Source organism: Procambarus clarkii, chromosome 40 (assembly GCF_040958095.1).
Source record: "Procambarus clarkii isolate CNS0578487 chromosome 40, FALCON_Pclarkii_2.0, whole genome shotgun sequence".
Taxonomy (NCBI): Eukaryota; Metazoa; Arthropoda; class Malacostraca; order Decapoda; family Cambaridae; genus Procambarus; species Procambarus clarkii.
Window position 1 is genome coordinate 25,396,635 of NC_091189.1, and position 24,773 is coordinate 25,421,407.

Below are 24,773 nucleotides of genomic sequence, written 5' to 3' on the forward strand. Positions count from 1 at the left end.
CAATCCCCCTGAAATTTTAAACAGTTATATTTCAGACGTAGTAAATAAGATCAAGTCAGTTACAGAGCTCCAGCTCTTGTCCCCCTGTATTTGCATATTTTCTCTATATTCACTGTGTTCTTCGTATTCTCATCCGTGTTCACTCCATGTTCTTCAAATGTTCACAGTCCCATTCAGTTCATATTTTCACAAGTATCTCCATTTTTTATGTAATCTTTCTCTTAGTCTCATTATGTTCTCTACAAATTCTAGTCATATTTTCTATGTTTTCATATTCATCACATGTTCTCTTTACAACTTTTATACTCAATATTCATGCTAACTTCCATATTTTGTGTTCTTTGTCAATATTCATGTTCCTCTACAAGTTCATGTTCCTCACAAGATCACTTCGTTTTTTCACCTTCACTTACATGTTTTCTACAATCTTTTGTCATATTCTCCATGTTCTTCACAAGTCCATTGTTCATTCTTTGTATTCCCTATTCTCCTTATCATGTTTTCATGTTCTCTGTAAGTTCATATTCCCAGCATGTTCACTGTATTCATCAACTTTTCTTACATGTGTTCTTTACCATGTTCCCCATATGTTCTCTAGGTTTTCCCCTTACATGTTATTTAACGTTCCTTAACTAAAAAAAATCTTTCGCCAATCAACTAAAACATAGTCACTTTCGTCATTTCTCAACTAAACTTATTATCCAGTCAACTAAAAATTGTCAAAGGAATCTTTCCAACACTGTTCATAACTAAACTTATTCCCTAGTCATCAGAAAATAACCGTGTTCTTCTTGTTTCATTGTCATTTCATAACTAAAATTATCCATCAATCAACAGAAAAAGTCATATTCATCATTTCGTAACAGCCATTATGTTTTCGTCAAGAAAGAAAATATAGTCAAACATATCTATCATCGTCGTTCTTAACTGACATTTATACTTTGTGGAGCACTAAAAAATAGTCAAATGTAACTTTTTCAACACTTTCGTAACTAAAATTATATGTCGCTAAGTAAGAAAAATTGTCAAAGGAATCTTTCCAGCACTGTTCTTAACTAAACTTATTCCCTAGTCATCGGAAAATAACCGTGTTCTTCATGTTTCATTGTCATTTCATAACCGAAATTATCCGCCAATCATCAGAAAAAGTCATGTTCATCACGTTTTGGCTTTTGCTCAACTAAAAGTATTCATCGGTCAACTAAAAATAGTTACTTCATCATGTTTCCTTGTCATTTCTTAACTGAAATATCACTTCTCTCATCTGAAAATAGTCAGGATTAACCTCATTCAACACCGTTCTTAACTAAAACAGCCTTTCGCTTAGCTAAAAATTGTCAAAGGAATCTTTTCAACGCTGTTCATAACTAACTTTATCCATAGTCAAGTAAGAAAATATAGTCAAAGATATCTTTCATCGCTGTTCTTAACTGACATTATACTTTGGGGAGCACAAAAAATAGTCTCCCTCGTCATGTTTTGTCTTTTTCCTCAACTAAAAGAGTCAAATGTAACTTTTTCAACACTTTCATAACTAAAATTATATGTCGCTAAGTAAGAAAAAATAGTCAAATGTAACTTTTTCAGCACTTTCGTAAAAATTATATGTCGTTAAGTAAGAAAAATAGTCAAAGGTGCTCTCCGTAACACCAAAGTTACTCTTCGAGATAACAAAAAAAGACGCTCTCAAACACTCAAAATTTACTCGCATCCTCAAAGTTATTCTCAGAGTCATCAAAAAGTTAATCTCAGTCATCAAAATGCTATTCTCCAAGTAGCCTTTCATTCATCAGAGAACTTTCTAAGACATCTTCGTTCATTAAAGTTAATCTCAGAGGCATAAAAGTTTTTCTCGGAGCTATCAAAAGTTAATCTCTAAAACAACAAAAGTTAATCTCTGTCATCAAAGTTGATCTGCAAGATATCTTCGAGTCATCAAAGTTACTTTTCATTACATCAAAGACGCATTCAAATACTACCCATGTTCTCAGAAGTCATTCTCAAAGTTATTCAAAGAGCTAACAAAAGTTATTCTCAGAGTCACCTTCGTTCTTCAGAGAAACTTTCCAAAACATCTTTGTTCATCAAAGTTATTCTCAGAGTTAACAAAGGTAATCTCTAACTCACTCTCAGTCATCAAAGTTAATCCAAGAGACGTCAAAGTTAATCCAAGACATCATCTTTCATCAAAGATATTCTCTCTAAGCCATCAATGTTCTTCTCTAAGACATAAAAGTTATTCTCTATGTCAACAAAAGTTATTCTCTGAGCTAACAAAATACTACTCATGTTCTCAAAGACATTCTCCAATTCATCAATGTTGTTTCAAAGACATCAAAGTTAATCTCAGAGTTATCCAAAGACATTCTCAAAGTCATCTAAAGTTATTCTCTAAGCCCTCAAAGTTATTCCCAGAGTCATCAAAAAGTTATTCTTCAAAACATAAAATTTGCTCTGTAAGATATCTTCGTTCATCAAACTTATTCTCAGAGATATCTAAAGTTATTCTCAGAACAATCAAAAGTTATTCTAAGACAACAAAGTCTTTCTCAGAGTCATCAAAGTTATTCTCAGAGTCACCTTTGTTATTCAAAGAAGCCTTCTGAGACATCCTCGTTCAACAAAAACTATCCTCAGAGCCATCAAAAAGTTAAATACAGTCGTCAAAGTTTTTCTCTAAGTATCTTTTCGTTCATCAGAGAAGCTTTCTAAGACATCTTTGTTCATCCAAGTTATTCTCAGAGCTATCAAACTTGTTCTCAGAGTCATCAAATGTTATTCTCGAAGTCATCAAAGTTATTTTCAGAGACATCTAAAGTTAATTTCTATGTTATAAAGTTATTCTCAGAGACATCTAAAGTTAATCTTGGTCATCAAAGTTGTTCTCTAAACATCAATGTTGTTCTCCAAGACAGCAAAGATGTTCTCAAAATCATAAAAGTTATTCCCAGAGCTATCAAAGTTATTCTCAGAGTTATCCAAAGATATTCTCATGTCCACAAAGTTATTCTGAGCTATCAAAGTTAATCTCAGACATCTTCATTCATAAAGTTATTCTCAGTCATGAAATGTTATTCTCTAAGTAACTTTCCGTTCATCAAAGATATTCTCTAAGTCCTGAAAGTTATTCACAGAGTCATCAAAGTTATTCTGTAACTCACTTTTGTTCATTAAAGTTAATTTCTATGTTATAAAGTTATTCTCAGAGCTAACAAAATACTACTCATGTTCTCAGAAGTCATTCTCAAACTCATCAAAGTTATTCTCAGAGTCATCAAAAGTTGTTCTCTAAAACATCAATGTTGCTATCTAAGACATCAAAGATGATCTCTAAATCATAAAAGTTAATCTTAACTCACCTTCGTTCATTAGAGAAACTTTCCAATCCATATTCGTTGACCAGAGTTATTCTCAGAGTCATCAAAGCGATCTCTAATTCATCTTCGTTCTCCAAAAGTTGTTCTCTAAGACACCTTCATTCATCAAAGAAACTCTCCTTCTTCCATCATGTTATTCTTTAAGACATCTTCAGTCATACAATTTTCTCTCCAAAATGTAACTAGTTCAGCTTTTCATACCAAACCTGCATTTCTGTTAAAACATATTTTCTTAGTTGTTTTACCCTAAAACTGTTCTCTGAACTACACTGTTCAAACCTACGTAACCTATCCTCTCCACCCAATGTTACTTAGTTAACGTAACGTTCCTAAACCTAGCTTTACCTATCCTAACATACCTTACCTTACCTTCCCTATCTTACCTAACTTTACCTATCCTAACATAACTTACCTTACCTTCCCTATCTTACCTAACTTTACCTATCCTAACATAACTTACCTTACCTTCCCTAACTTAACCTAACTTTACTTATCCTAACTTAACTTACCTAACTTATTCTGCTTAACATAACTTACCTTACCTTCCCTATCTTACCTAACTTTACCTATCCTATCCTAACCTAACTTGTCTTACCTAACTTAATCTTACTTTCCCAAACTGATGTATCCTAACTTATCTAGTCCAACCAGACATGATCTAACTTAAGTATTCCTTCTTGTCTTTGTGTTTCGTCAATCATTGTCTCATATTCATTTACTCATTTCATTAGTTATTTTCTCAAATGGTCACTTATGCATTTCAAGTGCTATTTGTTAGAGATTGGATATTTAAGCATTTCAAAGAATTATAATTTCTCAAATGGACGTTTTTGCATTTCAAGTGCTATTTGTTTAAGATTGGGTATTTAAGCATTTCAAAGAATTTTTGTTATATATGGGCATTTACTCATTTCAAGGGATAATTTCTCAAATGGACGTTTTTGCGTTTCAAGTGTTATTTGTTTAAGATTGGGTATTTAACCATCTCAAAGGATTTTTGTTATATATGGGAACTTACTCGTTTCAAGGGCTAATTTCTCAAATGGTCATTTTTGCAGATCAAGGGTTATTTGTTAAAGTTCATCAAGTTGCCCATAAGTTGTATTAGTAGGTTCTATCTTATGTTCTTATTCCCCAACCCCTTAACCTATCCTTTCAGATGTAGTTTGTTGAATATATTATCCTTTTCCTAACCTTTCAGATGTAGTTTGTTGAATATATTATCCTTTTCCTAACCTTTCAGATGTAGTTTGTTGAATATATTATCCTTTTCCTAACCTTTCAGATGTAGTTTGTTGAATATATTATCCTTTTCCTAACCTTTCAGATGTAGTTTGTTGAATATATTATCCTTTTCCTAACCTTTCAGATGTAGTTTGTTGAATATATTATCCTTTTCCTAACCTTTCAGATGTAGTTTGTTGAATATATTATCCTTTTCCTAACCTTTCAGATGTAGTTTGTTGAATATATTATCCTTTTCCTAACCTTTCAGATGTAGTTTGTTGAATATATTATCCTTTTCCTAACCTTTCAGATGTAGTTTGTTGAATATATTATCCTTTTCCTAACCTTTCAGATGTAGTTTTGTTTCTCCTTTTTGTATATTTTTACCCAAACCCACCATCCCACTTAACCTTCTTTCCTTCTTTACTTTGATTCTCCTACTCCTTCTAGCCCTCCTTTTCTATCTCTCTCCCTTATTCTCTCTCTTCTTTCATGCTCTCACTCCCTTGAGCTCTTGTTTCTCAAATTCAAGTCTTATTGCTCCCATTCTCACACCCTCATTCTCATTCACTTAGTTTTTCTTTTTCTGAATTCATGTCTTAGTGCTCCCATGCCCACACTCTCTCTCATTCTCTCTTCTTTGGTCCCATTTTCTTCCGCCCCCTCTCTCTTACTCCTTGCTCTTCTTTCATGCTCTCACTCCCTTGAGCTCTTGTTTCTCAATTTCAAGTCTTAGTAGATCTGATTCTTTACTATTGTAATTTTATTATTACTATGATAAAGAATGAACTTATATGTGAAAAACAAAGTAAAGAAGGAAAGAAGGTTAAGTGGGATGGTGGGTTTGGGTAAAAATATACAAAAAGGAGAAACAAAACTACATCTGAAAGGTTAGGAAAAGGATAATATATTCAACAAACTACATCTGAAAGGTTAGGAAAAGGATAATATATTCAACAAACTACATCTGAAAGGTTAGGAAAAGGATAATATATTCAACAAACTACATCTGAAAGGTTAGGAAAAGGATAATATATTCAACAAACTACATCTGAAAGGTTAGGAAAAGGATAATATATTCAACAAACTACATCTGAAAGGATAGGTTAAGGGGTTGGGGAATAAGAACATAAGATAGAACCTACTAATACAACTTATGGGCAACTTGATGAACTTTAACAAATAACCCTTGATCTGCAAAAATGACCATTTGAGAAATTAGCCCTTGAAACGAGTAAGTTCCCATATATAACAAAAATCCTTTGAGATGGTTAAATACCCAATCTTAAACAAATAACACTTGAAACGCAAAAACGTCCATTTGAGAAATTATCCCTTGAAATGAGTAAATGCCCATATATAACAAAAATTCTTTGAAATGCTTAAATACCCAATCTTAAACAAATAGCACTTGAAATGCAAAAACGTCCATTTGAGAAATTATAATTCTTTGAAATGCTTAAATATCCAATCTCTAACAAATAGCACTTGAAATGCATAAGTGACCATTTGAGAAAATAACTAATGAAATGAGTAAATGAATATGAGACAATGATTGACGAAACACAAAGACAAGAAGGAATACTTAAGTTAGATCATGTCTGGTTGGACTAGATAAGTTAGGATACATCAGTTTGGGAAAGTAAGATTAAGTTAGGTAAGACAAGTTAGGTTAGGATAGGATAGGTAAAGTTAGGTAAGATAGGGAAGGTAAGGTAAGTTATGTTAAGCAGAATAAGTTAGGTAAGTTAAGTTAGGATAAGTAAAGTTAGGTTAAGTTAGGGAAGGTAAGGTAAGTTATGTTAGGATAGGTAAAGTTAGGTAAGATAGGGAAGGTAAGGTAAGTTATGTTAGGATAGGTAAAGTTAGGTAAGATAGGGAAGGTAAGGTAAGGTATGTTAGGATAGGTAAAGCTAGGTTTAGGAACGTTACGTTAACTAAGTAACATTGGGTGGAGAGGATAGGTTACGTAGGTTTGAACAGTGTAGTTCAGAGAACAGTTTTAGGGTAAAACAACTAAGAAAATATGTTTTAACAGAAATGCAGGTTTGGTATGAAAAGCTGAACTAGTTACATTTTGGAGAGAAAATTGTATGACTGAAGATGTCTTAAAGAATAACATGATGGAAGAAGGAGAGTTTCTTTGATGAATGAAGGTGTCTTAGAGAACAACTTTTGGAGAACGAAGATGAATTAGAGATCGCTTTGATGACTCTGAGAATAACTCTGGTCAACGAATATGGATTGGAAAGTTTCTCTAATGAACGAAGGTGAGTTAAGATTAACTTTTATGATTTAGAGATCATCTTTGATGTCTTAGATAGCAACATTGATGTTTTAGAGAACAACTTTTGATGACTCTGAGAATAACTTTGATGAGTTTGAGAATGACTTCTGAGAACATGAGTAGTATTTTGTTAGCTCTGAGAATAACTTTATAACATAGAAATTAACTTTAATGAACAAAAGTGAGTTACAGAATAACTTTGATGACTCTGTGAATAACTTTCAGGACTTAGAGAATATCTTTGATGAACGGAAAGTTACTTAGAGAATAACATTTCATGACTGAGAATAACTTTATGAATGAAGATGTCTGAGATTAACTTTGATAGCTCAGAATAACTTTGTGGACATGAGAATATCTTTGGATAACTCTGAGAATAACTTTGATAGCTCTGGGAATAACTTTTATGATTTTGAGAACATCTTTGCTGTCTTGGAGAACAACATTGATGTTTAGAGAACAACTTTGATGACCAAGATTAACTTTAGATGTCTCTGAGAATAACTTTATAACATAGAAATTAACTTTAGATGTCTCTGAAAATAACTTTGATGACTTCGAGAATAACATTTGATGACTCTGAGAACAAGTTTGATAGCTCTGAGAATAACTTGGATGAACAAAGATGTCTTAGAAAGCTTCTCTGATGAACGAAAAGATACTTAGAGAAAAACTTTGACGACTGTATTTAACTTTTTGATGGCTCTGAGGATAGTTTTTGTTGAACGAGGATGTCTCAGAAGGCTTCTTTGAATAACAAAGGTGACTCTGAGAATAACTTTGATGACTCTGAGAAAGACTTTGTTGTCTTAGAATAACTTTTGATTGTTCTGAGAATAACTTTAGATATCTCTGAGAATAAGTTTGATGAACGAAGATATCTTACAGAGCAAATTTTATGTTTTGAAGAATAACTTTTTGATGACTCTGGGAATAACTTTGAGGGCTTAGAGAATAACTTTAGATGACTTTGAGAATGTCTTTGGATAACTCTGAGATTAACTTTGATGTCTTTGAAACAACATTGATGAATTGGAGAATGTCTTTGAGAACATGAGTAGTATTTTGTTAGCTCAGAGAATAACTTTTGTTGACATAGAGAATAACTTTTATGTCTTAGAGAAGAACATTGATGGCTTAGAGAGAATATCTTTGATGAAAGATGATGTCTTGGATTAACTTTGACGTCTCTTGGATTAACTTTGATGACTGAGAGTGAGTTAGAGATTACCTTTGTTAACTCTGAGAATAACTTTGATGAACAAAGATGTTTTGGAAAGTTTCTCTGAAGAACGAAGGTGACTCTGAGAATAACTTTTGTTAGCTCTTTGAATAACTTTGAGAATGACTTCTGAGAACATGGGTAGTATTTGAATGCGTCTTTGATGTAATGAAAAGTAACTTTGATGACTCGAAGATATCTTGCAGATCAACTTTGATGACAGAGATTAACTTTTGTTGTTTTAGAGATTAACTTTTGATAGCTCCGAGAAAAACTTTTATGCCTCTGAGATTAACTTTAATGAACGAAGATGTCTTAGAAAGTTCTCTGATGAATGAAAGGCTACTTGGAGAATAGCATTTTGATGACTGAGATTAACTTTTTGATGACTCTGAGAATAACTTTGAGGATGCGAGTAAATTTTGAGTGTTTGAGAGCGTCTTTTTTTGTTATCTCGAAGAGTAACTTTGGTGTTACGGAGAGCACCTTTGACTATTTTTCTTACTTAACGACATATAATTTTTACGAAAGTGCTGAAAAAGTTACATTTGACTATTTTTTCTTACTTAGCGACATATAATTTTAGTTATGAAAGTGTTGAAAAAGTTACATTTGACTCTTTTAGTTGAGGAAAAAGACAAAACATGACGAGGGAGACTATTTTTTGTGCTCCCCAAAGTATAATGTCAGTTAAGAACAGCGATGAAAGATATCTTTGACTATATTTTCTTACTTGACTATGGATAAAGTTAGTTATGAACAGCGTTGAAAAGATTCCTTTGACAATTTTTAGCTAAGCGAAAGGCTGTTTTAGTTAAGAACGGTGTTGAATGAGGTTAATCCTGACTATTTTCAGATGAGAGAAGTGATATTTCAGTTAAGAAATGACAAGGAAACATGATGAAGTAACTATTTTTAGTTGACCGATGAATACTTTTAGTTGAGCAAAAGCCAAAACGTGATGAACATGACTTTTTCTGATGATTGGCGGATAATTTCGGTTATGAAATGACAATGAAACATGAAGAACACGGTTATTTTCCGATGACTAGGGAATAAGTTTAGTTAAGAACAGTGCTGGAAAGATTCCTTTGACAATTTTTCTTACTTAGCGACATATAATTTTAGTTACGAAAGTGTTGAAAAAGTTACATTTGACTATTTTTTAGTGCTCCACAAAGTATAAATGTCAGTTAAGAACGACGATGATAGATATGTTTGACTATATTTTCTTTCTTGACGAAAACATAATGGCTGTTACGAAATGATGAATATGACTTTTTCTGTTGATTGATGGATAATTTTAGTTATGAAATGACAATGAAACAAGAAGAACACGGTTATTTTCTGATGACTAGGGAATAAGTTTAGTTATGAACAGTGTTGGAAAGATTCCTTTGACAATTTTTAGTTGACTGGATAATAAGTTTAGTTGAGAAATGACGAAAGTGACTATGTTTTAGTTGATTGGCGAAAGATTTTTTTTAGTTAAGGAACGTTAAATAACATGTAAGGGGAAAACCTAGAGAACATATGGGGAACATGGTAAAGAACACATGTAAGAAAAGTTGATGAATACAGTGAACATGCTGGGAATATGAACTTACAGAGAACATGAAAACATGATAAGGAGAATAGGGAATACAAAGAATGAACAATGGACTTGTGAAGAACATGGAGAATATGACAAAAGATTGTAGAAAACATGTAAGTGAAGGTGAAAAAACGAAGTGATCTTGTGAGGAACATGAACTTGTAGAGGAACATGAATATTGACAAAGAACACAAAATATGGAAGTTAGCATGAATATTGAGTATAAAAGTTGTAAAGAGAACATGTGATGAATATGAAAACATAGAAAATATGACTAGAATTTGTAGAGAACATAATGAGACTAAGAGAAAGATTACATAAAAAATGGAGATACTTGTGAAAATATGAACTGAATGGGACTGTGAACATTTGAAGAACATGGAGTGAACACGGATGAGAATACGAAGAACACAGTGAATATAGAGAAAATATGCAAATACAGGGGGACAAGAGCTGGAGCTCTGTAACTGACTTGATCTTATTTACTACGTCTGAAATATAACTGTTTAAAATTTCAGGGGGATTGGACTGCTAGTAGCGAAATGTGGTCTCTGCCAAATTTGGGTCTTTAATTGGACTCTGATTAATTTCGATCATGAACTGGACTCTGAATATTTTGGCACAAAGTAGACTCTGGCGAATTTTGCTAGAAAACTGGACTCTGATGAATTTCGATCAAGAACTGGACTCTGTCACATTTTCACAGATTACAGGACACTGATGAAATTTGCTCTCAAAGTAGACTCTGGCGAATTTCTGTTGATAATTGGACTCTGATGAAATATGAGCTAAGTACTGTCTCTGACTAATTTTGCTGACAAAGTGGATTCTGTTCATTTTTAGGTATAAATTTGACTCTGATGAAATATGAGCTGAATACTGTCTCTGACTAATTTTGCTCTCAAAGTAGACTCTGATCATTTTTAGGTATAAATTTGACTCTGATGAAATATGAGCTGAATACTGTCTCTGACTAATTTGCTCACAAAGTGGACTCTGTTCATTTTTAGGTATAAAATGGTCTCTGATGAAATATGAGCTGAATACTGTCTCTGACTAATTTGCTCACAAAGTGGACTCTGTTCATTTTTAGGTATAAAATGGTCTCTGATGAAATATGAGCTAAAACTGTCTCTGACGAATATTGCTCTCAAAGTAGACTCTGGCGAATTTTCGGTATAAACTGGACTCTGATGAAATATGAGCTTAAAACTGGGCTCTGTTCAATTTTGGTCTTTACAGATGAAATAGCCGTAAATGGATATAAAACTAAATGTTATGGATAAGTTGGCTGTTTTCCTTAACAAAACATCTAAGACAATATTCTCTGAAAATGGTCCTTTTACAAATTCGGTCATAAACATATAAATAAACTTCTATGATTATTTGAAACTCTGAAAATAGTTGTAAGGAAATAGGAGGAGGAGAGAGAGAGAGAGGAGGGACGGTAGAGATATTATGGAGATAAGATATGATAAGAGCCGTCTGGCTGTCCGGGCGTAAAGTAAATAAAGGTGACGCGACAGATTGCGAGGTAAGGGGGGAGGGAGGGGGGTGTGATGTACGAAACCCTGAAAACCATGACTTACACAGGTGATTTTCTAAATTTATATGAATAACTAAGGCTTACATAGACGATTTTGTAAGTTGAAAACATGTAAAACATGTCCGTAGAGTTCTCCTGGAAGCCCTAAAGTGCTACACACGATATTTGAATTTCTCCCATAAGGCCTTAACAAACTTCTAAGTCTCGGAAATTATTTTTCTTATAAGAACTTTAGCAAACTCGTATGACATTATTTTTCATTATAAGAATTCCCTAATTCCAAATCTGTGACTCCCCAAATTCGCCTGAAAACCCTAAAGCGCTACACACGAATTTCAAAATTCACCTGAACCCCCCGAAGCGCTACACACGAATTTCCAGAAGTTGAAAACAGACAAAATATGTCCGTAGAGTTCACCTGGAAATGCTGTGATACAAACACGATTTTTTCTAAAACTTTTCTTTAAGATTTTCCTACTTATTTTCATTATAAGAACTTTTTAACAAACTTCTAAGATCTCAGAAATTACTTGCTCATAAGAAATCCTTAATCCAAAATCTGTGACTCCTCAAATTCACCTGAAAACCCAAAAGCGCTACACACGAATTTCCAAATTCACCTGAAACCCCCGAAGCGCTACACACGAATTTCCAGAAAAAACAAAAATTCGTCTGTGGCGCTTACACCCTACTACTGTGGTGGGGCTGCTGGTGCTGCTGCTGCTGCTGTTGGGGCTGCTGCTGCTGCTGCTGTTGGGGCTGCTGCTGCTGTTGGGGCTGCTGCTGCTGGTGCTGGGGCTGCTGCTGGGGCTACTGCTGCTGTTGGGGCTACTGCTGCTGCTGCTGCTGGTGCTGCTGCTGGTGCTGTTAGGGCTGCTGTTGCTGCTACTGGTGCTGCTGCTGTTGTTGGGGCCGCTACTGTTGGGGCCGCTACTGTTGGGGCCGCTACTGTTGAGGCCACTACTGTTGTGGCCGCTACTGTTGGGGCCGCTGCTGTTGAGGCCGCTACTGTTGGGGCCGCTACTGTTGAGGCCGCTACTGCTGAGGCCGCTACTGTTGTGGCCGCTACTGTTGTGGCCGCTACTGTTGTGGCCGCTACTGCTGAGGCCGCTACTGTTGTGGCCGCTACTGTTGGGGCCGCTGCTGTTGTGGCCGCTACTGTTGTGGCCGCTACTGTTGAGGCCGCTGCTGTTGGGGCCGCTGCTGTTGTGGCCGCTACTGTTGAGGCCGCTACTGTTGAGGCCGCTGCTGTTGGGGCCGCTGCTGTTGGGGCCGCTGCTGTTGGGGCCGCTGCTGTTGGGGCTGCTACTGTTGGGGCCGCTGCTGTTGAGGCCGCTACTGTTGGGGCCGCTACTGTTGGGGCCGCTGCTGTTGGGGCCGCTGCTGTTGGGGCCGCTACTGTTGGGGCCGCTGCTGTTGAGGCCGCTACTGTTGGGGCCGCTACTGTTGGGGCCGCTGCTGTTGGGCCGCTACTGTTGGGGCCGCTGCTGTTGGGGCCGCTGCTGTTGGGGCCGCTACTGTTGAGGCCGCTACTGTTGGGGCCGCTGCTGTTGAGGCCGCTACTGTTGGGGCCGCTGCTGTTGAGGCCGCTACTGTTGGGGCCGCTGCTGTTGGGGCCGCTGCTGTTGGGGCCGCTACTGTTGGGGCCGCTGCTGTTGAGGCCGCTACTGTTGGGGCCGCTACTGTTGGGGCCGCTACTGTTGGGGCCGCTACTGTTGGGGCCGCTACTGTTGGGGCCGCTGCTGTTGGGGCCGCTACTGTTGAGGCCGCTGCTGTTGAGGCCGCTACTGTTGGGGCCGCTACTGTTGAGGCCGCTACTGTTGGGGCCGCTGCTGTTGGGGCAGCTACTGTTGGGGCCGCTGCTGTTGGGGCCGCTACTGTTGGGGCCGCTGCTGTTGGGGCCGCTACTGTTGGGGCCGCTACTGTTGGGGCCGCTACTGTTGGGGCCGCTACTGTTGAGGCCACTACTGTTGGGGCCGCTACTGTTGGGGCCGCTACTGTTGGGGCCGCTACTGTTGGGGCCGCTGCTGTTGGGGCCGCTGCTGTTGGGGCAGCTACTGTTGGGGCCGCTACTGTTGGGGCCGCTACTGTTGGGGCCGCTACTGTTGAGGCCGCTGCTGTTGGGGCCGCTGCTGTTGGGGCTGCTACTGTTGAGGCCGCTGCTGTTGGGGCTGCTACTGTTGGGGCCGCTGCTGTTGGGGCTGCTACTGTTGAGGCCGCTGCTGTTGGGGCCGCTACTGTTGAGGCCGCTGCTGTTGGGGCCGCTACTGTTGGGGCCGCTGCTGTTGGGGCCGCTGCTGTTGGGGCCGCTACTGTTGGGGCCGCTGCTGTTGGGGCCGCTACTGTTGGGGCCGCTACTGTTGGGGCCGCTACTGTTGTGGCCGCTGCTGTTGGGGCCGCTGCTGTTGGGGCTGCTACTGTTGGGGCCGCTGCTGTTGGGGCCGCTACTGTTGGGGCCGCTACTGTTGGGGCCGCTACTGTTGTGGCCGCTGCTGTTGGGGCCGCTGCTGTTGGGGCCGCTACTGTTGAGGCCGCTACTGTTGGGGCCGCTGCTGTTGGGGCCGCTACTGTTGGGGCCGCTACTGTTGAGGCCGCTGCTGTTGGGGCCGCTGCTGTTGGGGCCGCTACTGTTGGGGCCGCTACTGTTGGGGCCGCTGCTGTTGGGGCCGCTACTGTTGGGGCCGCTACTGTTGAGGCCGCTACTGTTGGGGCCGATACTGTTGTGGCCGCTACTGTTGGGGCCGATACTGTTGGGGCCGCTACTGTTGAGGCCGCTACTGTTGGGGCCGCTGTTGTTGGGGCCGCTGTTGTTGGGGCCGCTACTGTTGGGGCCGCTGTTGTTGGGGCCGCTGTTGTTGGGGCCGCTACTGTTGAGGCCGCTACTGTTGAGGCCGCTACTGTTGAGGCCGCTACTGTTGAGGCCGCTACTGTTGGGGCCGCTACTGTTGAGGCCGCTACTGTTGGGGCCGCTGTTGTTGGGGCCGCTACTGTTGGGGCCGCTGTTGTTGGGGCCGCTACTGTTGAGGCCGCTACTGTTGGGGCCGCTACTGTTGGGGCCGCTACTGTTGAGGCCGCTACTGTTGGGGCCGCTACTGTTGAGGCCGCTACTGTTGGGGCCGCTACTGTTGGGGCCGCTACTGTTGGGGCCGCTACTGTTGGGGCCGCTACTGTTGGGGCCGCTACTGTTGGGGCCGCTACTGTTGGGGCCGCTACTGTTGGGGCCGCTGCTGTTGGGGCCGCTGCTGTTGGGGCCGCTACTGTTGGGGCCGCTACTGTTGGGGCCGCTACTGTTGGGGCCGCTGCTGTTGGGGCCGCTACTGTTGGGGCCGCTACTGTTGAGGCCGCTGCTGTTGGGGCCTCTACTGTTGGGGCCGCTACTGTTGAGGCCGCTGCTGTTGGGGCCGCTGCTGTTGGGGCCGCTACTGTTGAGGCCGCTACTGCTGGGGCCGCTACTGTTGGGGCCGCTACTGTTGGGGCCGCTGCTGTTGGGGCCGCTACTGTTGGGGCCGCTGCTGTTGGGGCCGCTACTGTTGAGGCCGCTACTGTTGGGGCCGCTACTGTTGGGGCCGCTACTGTTGGGGCCGCTACTGTTGGGGCCGCTACTGTTGGGGCCGCTGCTGTTGGGGCCGCTGCTGTTGGGGCCGCTACTGTTGAGGCCGCTGCTGTTGGGGCCGCTACTGTTGGGGCCGCTACTGTTGGGGCCGCTACTGTTGGGGCGGCTACTGTTGAGGCCGCTACTGTTGGGGCCGCTACTGTTGGGGCCGCTACTGTTGGGGCCGCTACTGTTGGGGCCGCTACTGTTGGGGCCGCTGCTGTTGGGGCCGCTGCTGTTGGGGCAGCTACTGTTGGGGCCGCTACTGTTGGGGCCGCTACTGTTGGGGCCGCTACTGTTGAGGCCGCTACTGTTGGGGCCGCTGCTGTTGGGGCCGCTACTGTTGGGGCCGCTACTGTTGGGGCCGCTACTGTTGTGGCCGCTGCTGTTGGGGCCGCTGCTGTTGGGGCTGCTACTGTTGAGGCCGCTACTGTTGGGGCCGCTGCTGTTGGGGCCGCTACTGTTGGGGCCGCTACTGTTGGGGCCGCTACTGTTGGGGCCGCTGCTGTTGGGGCCGCTGCTGTTGGGGCTGCTACTGTTGGGGCCGCTACTGTTGGGGCCGCTGCTGTTGGGGCCGCTACTGTTGGGGCCGCTACTGTTGAGGCCGCTACTGTTGGGGCCGATACTGTTGTGGCCGCTACTGTTGGGGCCGCTACTGTTGAGGCCGCTACTGTTGGGGCCGATACTGTTGGGGCCGCTACTGTTGAGGCCGCTACTGTTGGGGCCGCTACTGTTGAGGCCGCTACTGTTGAGGCCGCTACTGTTGAGGCCGATACTGTTGTGGCCGCTGCTGTTGGGGCCGCTGCTGTTGAGGCCGCTACTGTTGGGGCCGCTACTGTTGGGGCCGCTACTGTTGGGGCCGCTACTGTTGGGGCCGCTACTGTTGGGGCCGCTACTGTTGGGGCCGCTGCTGTTGGGGCCGCTGCTGTTGAGGCCGCTACTGTTGGGGCCGCTACTGTTGAGGCCGCTGCTGTTGGGGCCGCTGCTGTTGGGGCCGCTGCTGTTGGGGCCGCTGCTGTTGAGGCCGCTACTGTTGGGGCCGCTGCTGTTGAGGCCGCTACTGTTGGGGCCGCTACTGTTGGGGCCGCTACTGTTGGGGCCGCTACTGTTGGGGCCGCTGCTGTTGAGGCCGCTACTGTTGGGGCCGCTACTGTTGGGGCCGCTACTGTTGGGGCCGCTACTGTTGGGGCAGCTACTGTTGGGGCCGCTGCTGTTGGTACTTATACGGCCCTCATACTCAGACTGCCCTGATAATCATTTATACCGTCATGATATTTAATTTCTTACTGATATTACTGAAAAATTCAACTTCACCTCATTTTATTACAAGAATTCTCAGTATTCATTGTAAATAGTATTAAAGATCTCCCTTGTTACAATGTTAATAGTTAATAAAGTCAGTCGTCCGCGCCATAACTTAATACCAAACCAATAAAATAGGGAACCAAACCACCAGACAACAGCTATATATCGCATTACGTGGCTTCAACGTTGCTAGAAAGTTGTCGCAACGTGTTCAATGTGGCTACAATGTTGTGGCTCAACATTGACGCAACATTGTGACCGTAAACAACACGTTATAACGTTGTGTTTACGTTGTATTTTGGTGGGTCATTTGTCTAACGAGTGCCACGAAGACCAAGGGTGATCACCGGTGCCAATTACAGAGGTGATCAGTTAAACAAGAAAATATTGACACTGTTTACATTTGTGGTTGATGTTTGCAACCAATTACCGGGTATAGTAATAGACCTGGGATCCCTGTAGTGTTTCAAGCGTAGGTTGAACTCAAGGAAATGAAATAAGATGGACTTGATAGTCTATAGCATAATGAACTACGTCTGGTGGGAGCATTTTATTGCACCTAATGTTTCTAATTCCCTCCTAGCAGTAAATAGGAACCTCGGAGACAGGCAGCTGTTGTGTACTGCATCCTGTGGAGGTCACTTGTTGGCCTGGGGGTGGAGGACATCGATAAGCCTAAACACAGGCTTCCTGTCTTGCATATACAAGTTTGCAACACAACTAGTACCAGACTTGAGAGGTCTAACCTCTAAGGACAGTTTAAATTGAACACAATCTTGCAACTTTCAGGAAGAAAAAGGAGCAAACGTGATATGTTTACGACATACAAGATACTGTGGGAAAATAACAAAGTAGATAAAGAACTCTTTAAATTTAAATAAATATAAGTGGAGGAGAGCGGTAGACGCTGTCCAAGTATTCAGGACGGATGAATGTCATGAAATAATCTTATTTTGTATGGCTGGTCACAGAGTGGTTAACCCTAACACATGGTTGTCTTGCCCTTGTATATACACCTTTCAACACCACTAAACATACACACAATATATATATATATATATATATATATATATATATATATATATATATATATATATATATATATATATATATATATATATATATATATATATATATATATATATATAAGGGAGTACCACCTCTAGCTGGAAGAAGGGGGACCCATGGCCTCGGAGGAAACCACGCATAACGCATTAGAGGGAATGTTTAGATCCCCTCCAATACAGTTTCTGTGTGCTTTTCTCCTACCACCCCCTTCCTTTTTTATTTTTTGTGCTTTATTATGCATTTGATGGATATATCATATATATATCATATATCACATATATATATATATATATATATATATATATATATATATATATATATATATATATATATATATATATATATATATTAGGTAGGCAGTGTTTGGTATGTACTGTTAAGTAAATATTATTACGTAAGCAGAATTAGGTAAGCAGTGTTAGGTAAGCAGTTTTATTATTATTATTATTATTATTATTATTATTATTATTATTATTATTATTATTATTATTATTATTATTATTATTATTTTCTACCACAGACGTGGCCAGACATTTACAATGCTAACCAGCATATATACATTTTCTTCTGTCCTCCATGGACAGGGTTAGAGAAGTGTTAAACATATAGTTCAAGGATTTATTGAACACTCAACCACAGAAGGTGATTCGGTGCTTTTAAAATGCTAAGCTAACCTACATACGTAAATACATAGATACACAGTTACGTATGCCCTACATGATGTGTTCGATGTGTCTTTTACATAGTGTCATTAATGTGCATTTACAAAGGTGAAATGTAATTCTGATCAGCTTCCACATATACTTTATATACATACATACACACACATATACATACATATACATAGACTCATACATACATATATACACACACATACATACACATACATTTGTCTCTTTTACTCTGACAGGGTGAGATAGCTGATAAAGACACTAGTGTACAATTAAGCATTTAATCACGGAAGGTGATTAAGGTGCTTTTACAAGCTCAGGTTATATAGTCACATCACATACATACATTGTATAATTGATATATTACATGGTTAATCTAGGGTACAAGTCCAATATATCATCAAGTGTTCCAGTACTCATATAGTAATTACACAGGTCAGCATACCTTAGCCCAGGAGGGCGAAAGTCAGTCAGTATGGGACATTCTACAATATAATGTTCAAGAGAGTGCATGTTTTCTCTTTCACAAAGTTGACACATTGTGTACTCGACATTTGGGTTTTGAGAAAGTTGCCAGATACGTCTATATCCCAGGCGTATTCTGGCCACTATAACATCACATTGCCGGGTTCTTGTTCTATTAGTCCCATATGAGAATGTAGTATTACATTAGTAGCACTATTACATATTAGTAGCATTAAATATTATGCCAGATATCGTGAGGTAGGCAGTATTAAGTAAACAGTGTTAGGTAAGGAGGGAGAGGGAGAAATAGTGGCGGTGGAGGCAGGAGGTGACGGAGCATGACGAGGGAGAAGATAAGGGAGAAGAGGTCAATGGATTTGTTAAAGGACGGAGCACAGCAAATTGTATAGTTAATTACTTGGCTAATGACACGGCTAGGTACTCTGTATTTGTTGACATCAAAGGAGCCTTCGACAAAGCACAGGGGATTGCGATCCTGGACGAGCTTGCATGCATGGGTGTCAAGGGGAGACTCATGAAATGGGTTGAAGACTACCTCACAGGAAGGAAAGCCAAGGTCTGCTTCAATGGAGCAGTCTCCAGAACAATGAGTATGGAACTCGGGACCCCCCAAGGCGGAGTCTTAAGCCCTACACTATTCAATGTACTTATGAACGCTATTGCAAATATTGATTTTCCGGAAGGAACACAACAAGTGGGATATGCAGATGATGTCCTAATACAAGCTCCCACCTTGGGGAAAAATTGAACAGTCCATTGAACTCCTCGGAAGGAAATGTATTGAGCTCGGTTTCACTCTCTCCACAAACAAGACGAGGGCATACTCCCATCACAAGCGGAGAGCAAATGAAGAACTGCAAATTAATGGTGTAACACTTGAATGGGTTGACCACTATCGGTACCTTGGCGTCACTGTCGGCTCTAACAAGGGAAAGAAAGAGGAGCTCAATTAACTCGTAGGAACATGCAAAAGTCGACTCAGGGCACTGAAAGCTATGACCTGGAATGGACATGGAGCCTCTATTGCCGTGCTTAAAATGATGTACACAGCCTATGTGCGCTCCGTCATAGACTATGCCGCACCAGTTCTGTGCACCTACTCCCAAAGCGATATGAAAAGGCTTGAAAGCATTCAAAATGAAGCCATGACAATCATTCTTGGAGTTCCAAGAACTGCCAAAACGTCTAATCTACGAGAGGAGTTGTCCCTTCCCAGTGTTAAAAGCAGAATTCAGGAGCTGAATGCTAAGCTTGCAATTAGGATAGCCAGAGATCCCCATTACAACGATATTGCTAAGGAAAAACTGAGCTCTGTGCTACTTTCAGGGGGAAACAGGAAAAGCAAAAAATGGCATCACAGATCAGTCTGCTACCTTGAAGAGCTTCACCTGCTTGAGCAAGCCCGTGAGCTCCTGCCTGTAGAGAGGTTACCTCCCTGGGAGGATGACTCATGCAAGATCATCATCAATGAAATGGTAACAAAAAATCCAACATGATACCACAAGAAATGAGGCACAAGTATCTCGAGGAAATTTATAAAGTAGCCGGAGATGAACTAGATCAAATCTACACTGACGGGTCATCTAATCCTATCAATGGCAGGGCTGGTGCAGCATACACGGTAATCAAGGATAATACCTTCCAACGCAGAACTGAAGAAAAAGCACGTATTGAGAACTATGCCTCTTCAACGCAAGCAGAGCTAACTGCCATTGTTATGGCGTTAAGGTTTCTTGAACGGAACACTAATGGTGCAGTGATTTGCACCGATTCAAAAGCAGCACTGCAAAGCCTAAGTAAAAATCAGACAGAAAATCTTGCAATAGTCGCTGAAATTAAGAGCTGTGAGAGTACTTACCAATCAGGGAAGAGTCATCAAGTTTCTGTGGATCCCCTCCCATGTTGGAATATGTGGGAATGAACGAGCAGATGTGCTGGCTGCTGAAGGCGCTGAAGGAGACCATATTGAATACTTCATACCCAAGACTCAACTACAAATTAGAGGTATTATCAGGCAACATCACCGTGACAAGGTAACTGAGGAAAGGAGGATAGAAGCACAAACCAGTGAATCTGTACGATGGTACAACATGGTTGCAGCTGGCAATCCCAGTCATTATGGCCGAAGAGGAGGACGACGAGGGAGAGAATCAGTAATAGCGAGAATCCGTCTTGGATACAAATATCCATGGAGATTTGGAATGGAAACAACAGTTGATCAGCGAAGTTGCAGAATCTGTAGTGAGAGTGATGGACACCGCCTTGACCACTATCTACGTGAATGTGAACACCTGAGAGATGTTAGGAATAACTGTAGAATAATAAACCCCACATTGTTTGAGTTAGGAAAACACTTTTTGTCAAATGTTGATACTGTTCTTAAAAGATTTCCCAATTTTGCACCCGCAAGATAACGTAAGCTTTTAGGGGTTGATAGATGTTAATCTTCTTGTTTGAGGAGCTGTTCACTTGAGACAGTTAAGCAAGTCCCAGCTGTGTCTGGGTACAAGTGACAGGATGAACAACCCAACGGGTTTTCTTCCTATTGGGGAGTGTTGTACATTCTGCTATGGCGGTATGTCCACTCACAAGATGAGTGGCGCTGCCCAATACTGTCACTATGGCGGTGTGTCCACTCACAAGATGAGTGGCGCTGCCCAATACTGTCACTATGGCGGTATGTCCACTCACAAGATGAGTGGCGCTGCCCAATACTGTCACTATGGCGGTATGTCCACTCACAAGATGAGTGGCGCTGCCCAATACTGTCACTATGGCGGTATGTCCACTCACAAGATGAGTGGCGCTGCCCAATACTGTCACTATGGCGGTATGTCCACTCACAAGATGAGTGGCACTGCCCAATACTGTCACTATGGCGGTATGTCCACTCACAAGATGAGTGGCGCTGCCCAATACTGTCACTATGGCGGTGTGTCCACTCACAGGATGAGTGGCGCTGCCCAATACTGTCACTATGGCGGTGTGTCCACTCACAGGATGAGTGGCGCTGCCCAATACTGTCACTATGGCGGTATGTCCACTCACAAGATGAGTGGCACTGCCCAGTACTGTCACTATGGCGGTATGTCCACTCACAAGATGAGTGGCGCTGCCCAATACTGTCACTATGGCGGTGTGTCCACTCACAGGATGAGTGGCGCTGCCCAATACTGTCACTATGGCGGTGTGTCCACTCACAGGATGAGTGGCGCTGCCCAATACTGTCACTATGGCGGTGTGTCCACTCACAAGATGAGTGGCGCTGCCCAATACTGTCACTATGGCGGTGTGTCCACTCACAGGATGAGTGGCGCTGCCCAATACTGTCACTATGGCGGTGTGTCCACTCACAAGATGAGTGGCGCTGCCCAATACTGTCACTATAGCGGTGTGTCCACTCACAAGATGAGTGGCGCTGCCCAATACTGTCACTATGGCGGTGTGTCCACTCACAAGATGAGTGGCGCTGCCCAATACTGTCACTATGGCGGTGTGTCCACTCACAGGACGAGTGGCGCTGCCCAATACTGTCACTATGGCGGTGTGTCCACATACAGGATGAGTGGCGCTGCCCAATACTGTCACTATGGCGGTGTGTCCACTCACAAGATGAGTGGCGCTGCCCAATACTGTCACTATGGCGGTGTGTCCACTCACAAGATGAGTGACGCTGCCCAATACTGTCACTATGGCGGTGTGTCCACTCACAAGATGAGTGGCGCTGCCCAATACTGTCACTATGGCGGTGTGTCCACTCACAAGATGAGTGGCGCTGCCCAATACTGTCACTATGGCGGTGTGTCCACTCACAAGATGAGTGACGCTGCCCAATACTGTCACTATGGCGGTGTGTCCACTCACAAGATGAGTGGCGCTGCCCAATACTGTCACTATGGCGGTGTGTCCACTCACAAGATGAGTGACGCTGCCCAATACTGTCACTAAGGGGCCTCGTAGCCTGGTGGATAGCGCGCAGGACTCGTAATTCTGTGGCGCGGGTTCGATTCCCGCACGAGGCAGAAACAAATGGGCAAAGTTTCTTTCACCCTAAATGCCCCTGTTACCTAGCAGTAAATAGGTACCTGGGAGTTAGTCAGCTGTCACGGGCTGCTTTCTGGGGGTGGAGGCCTGGTCGAGGACCGGGCCGCGGGGACACTAAAGCCCGAAATCATCTCAAGATAACCTCAAGATATGGCGGTGTGTCCACTCACAAGATGAGTGGCGCTGCCCAATACTGTCACTATGGCGGTGTGTCCACTCACAAGATGAGTGGCGCTGCCCAATACTGTCACTATGGCGGTGTGTCCACTCACAAGATGAGTGACGCTGCCCAATACTGTCACTATGGCGGTATGTCCACTCACAAGATGAGTGGCGCTGCCCAATACTGTCACTATGGCGGTGTGTCCACTCACAGGATGAGTGGCGCTGCCCAATACTGTCACTATGGCGGTGTGTCCACTCACAAGATGAGTGACGCTGCCCAATACTGTCACTATGGCGGTGTGTCCACTCACAGGATGAGTGACACTGCCCAATACTGTAACTATGGCGGTGTGTCCACTCACAGGATGAGTGGCGCTGCCCAATACTGTCACTATGGCGGTGTGTCCACTCACAAGATGAGTGGCGCTGCCCAATACTGTCACTATGGCGGTGTGTCCACTCACAGGATGAGTGGCGCTGCCCAATACTGTCACTATGGCGGTGTGTCCACTCACAGGATGAGTGGCGCTGCCCAATACTGTCACTATGGCGGTGTGTCCACTCACAGGATGAGTGGCGCTGCCCAATACTGTCACTATGGCGGTGTGTCCACTCACAAGATGAGTGGCGCTGCCCAATAAATTCGCCCCTCGGGGCAAAATTTAAAAAATTAAGGGAGAAGAGTAGTGGTGGAGGGGGAAGAGTAGTGGAGGAAGAGGAAGAGTAGTGGAGGAGGGGTAAGAGTAGTGGTGGAGGGGGAAGAGTAGTGGTGGAGGGGGAAGAGTAGTGGAGGAAGAGGAAGAGTAGTGGAGGAGGGGTAAGAGTAGTGGTGGAGGGGGAAGAGTAGTGGTGGAGGGGGAAGAGTAGTGGAGGAGGGGGTAAGAGGATACACGCTCATCTCTCTGGAGTACAGTCACGGTTCTCATCACACTCTTCACAGTTTATGATCGGACTCATCACCTCGCCTAATACGTTACATTTTTGACGAAATCGACTAATCCGTAACAAATGCGACGTAACAGTGAAAGTTAAAGCTCAGTAATGTTAACGTTTCCGATTAGGGGAAAACGCTGTATATACAGTGATATATATATATATATATATATATATATATATATATATATATATATATATATATATATATATATATATATATGTCGTACCTAGTAGCCAGAACTCACTTCTCAGCCTACTATGCAAGGCCCGATTTGCCTAATAAGCTAAGTTTTCATGAATTAATTGTTTTTCGACTATCTAACCTACCTAACCTAACCTAACCTAACTTTTTCGGCTACCTAACCCAACCTAACCTATAAAGATAGGTTAGGTTAGGTAGGGTTGGTTAGGTTCGGTCATATATCTACGTTAATTTTACCTCCAATAAAAAAAAATTGACCTCATACATAATGAAATGGGTAGCTTTATCATTTCATAAGAAAAAAATTAGAGAAAATATATTAATTCAGGAAAACTTGGCTTATTAGGCAAATCGGGCCTTGAATAGTAGGCCGAGAAGTGCGTTCTGGCTACTAGGTACGACATATATATATATATATATATATATATATATATATATATATATATATATATATATATATATATATATATATATATATATATACACTTTTCACAAAATATACATATTTACTATGCAGGCGACAAGAGATAAGTCAACCATTAGTCCAATTTTATGTCCGGACAAAACTTTTTATCGCAATTACGTTGTGTGGATCTAACCCTAGAGCAGACATGACAACGACATTAAAGATCCTCAAATAATAGCCAAGGTGTTCAGAATGGACCGTAGAGCGGTCCATTCTGGAAGAACCAGTTGAGGGTAAGGATAGTTAACTACTGCTGGGGGTTAGAGGGAGGGATAGTTAATGAGGGTTCAGAGCTAAATGTCACATTTAGAATCGAGAAATAGCATGGTTGTCAGTCCTTATATCTTATGAGCATGATAGTTGAGAAACCGGAGCCCAGGAGCTAAAGTTTGAGCCTGCATGAACATTGAGGTAAATTCCCTGCCCAAACTCCAATCCCTTTTCTCACAGACTCATACACACACACACACACACACACACACACACACACACACACACACACACACACACACACACACACACACACACACACACACATACACACACACACACACTCTCTCACACACACACACACACACACACACA

General features: G+C 42.2%; 1 protein-coding gene across 1 annotated transcript in view; it reads right to left on the reverse strand.

Moving 5' to 3' along the window:
• The window catches only part of LOC123750088 (uncharacterized), a 73,650-nt gene that overhangs the window by 16,076 nt on the left and 32,801 nt on the right, over positions 1–24,773 (reverse strand). Inside the window, exon 4 of the mRNA XM_069338504.1 lies at positions 12,428–16,087. Coding sequence (XP_069194605.1) covers positions 12,428–16,087 — 3,660 coding nt within the window. The remainder of the gene's footprint in view (positions 1–12,427; positions 16,088–24,773) is intronic.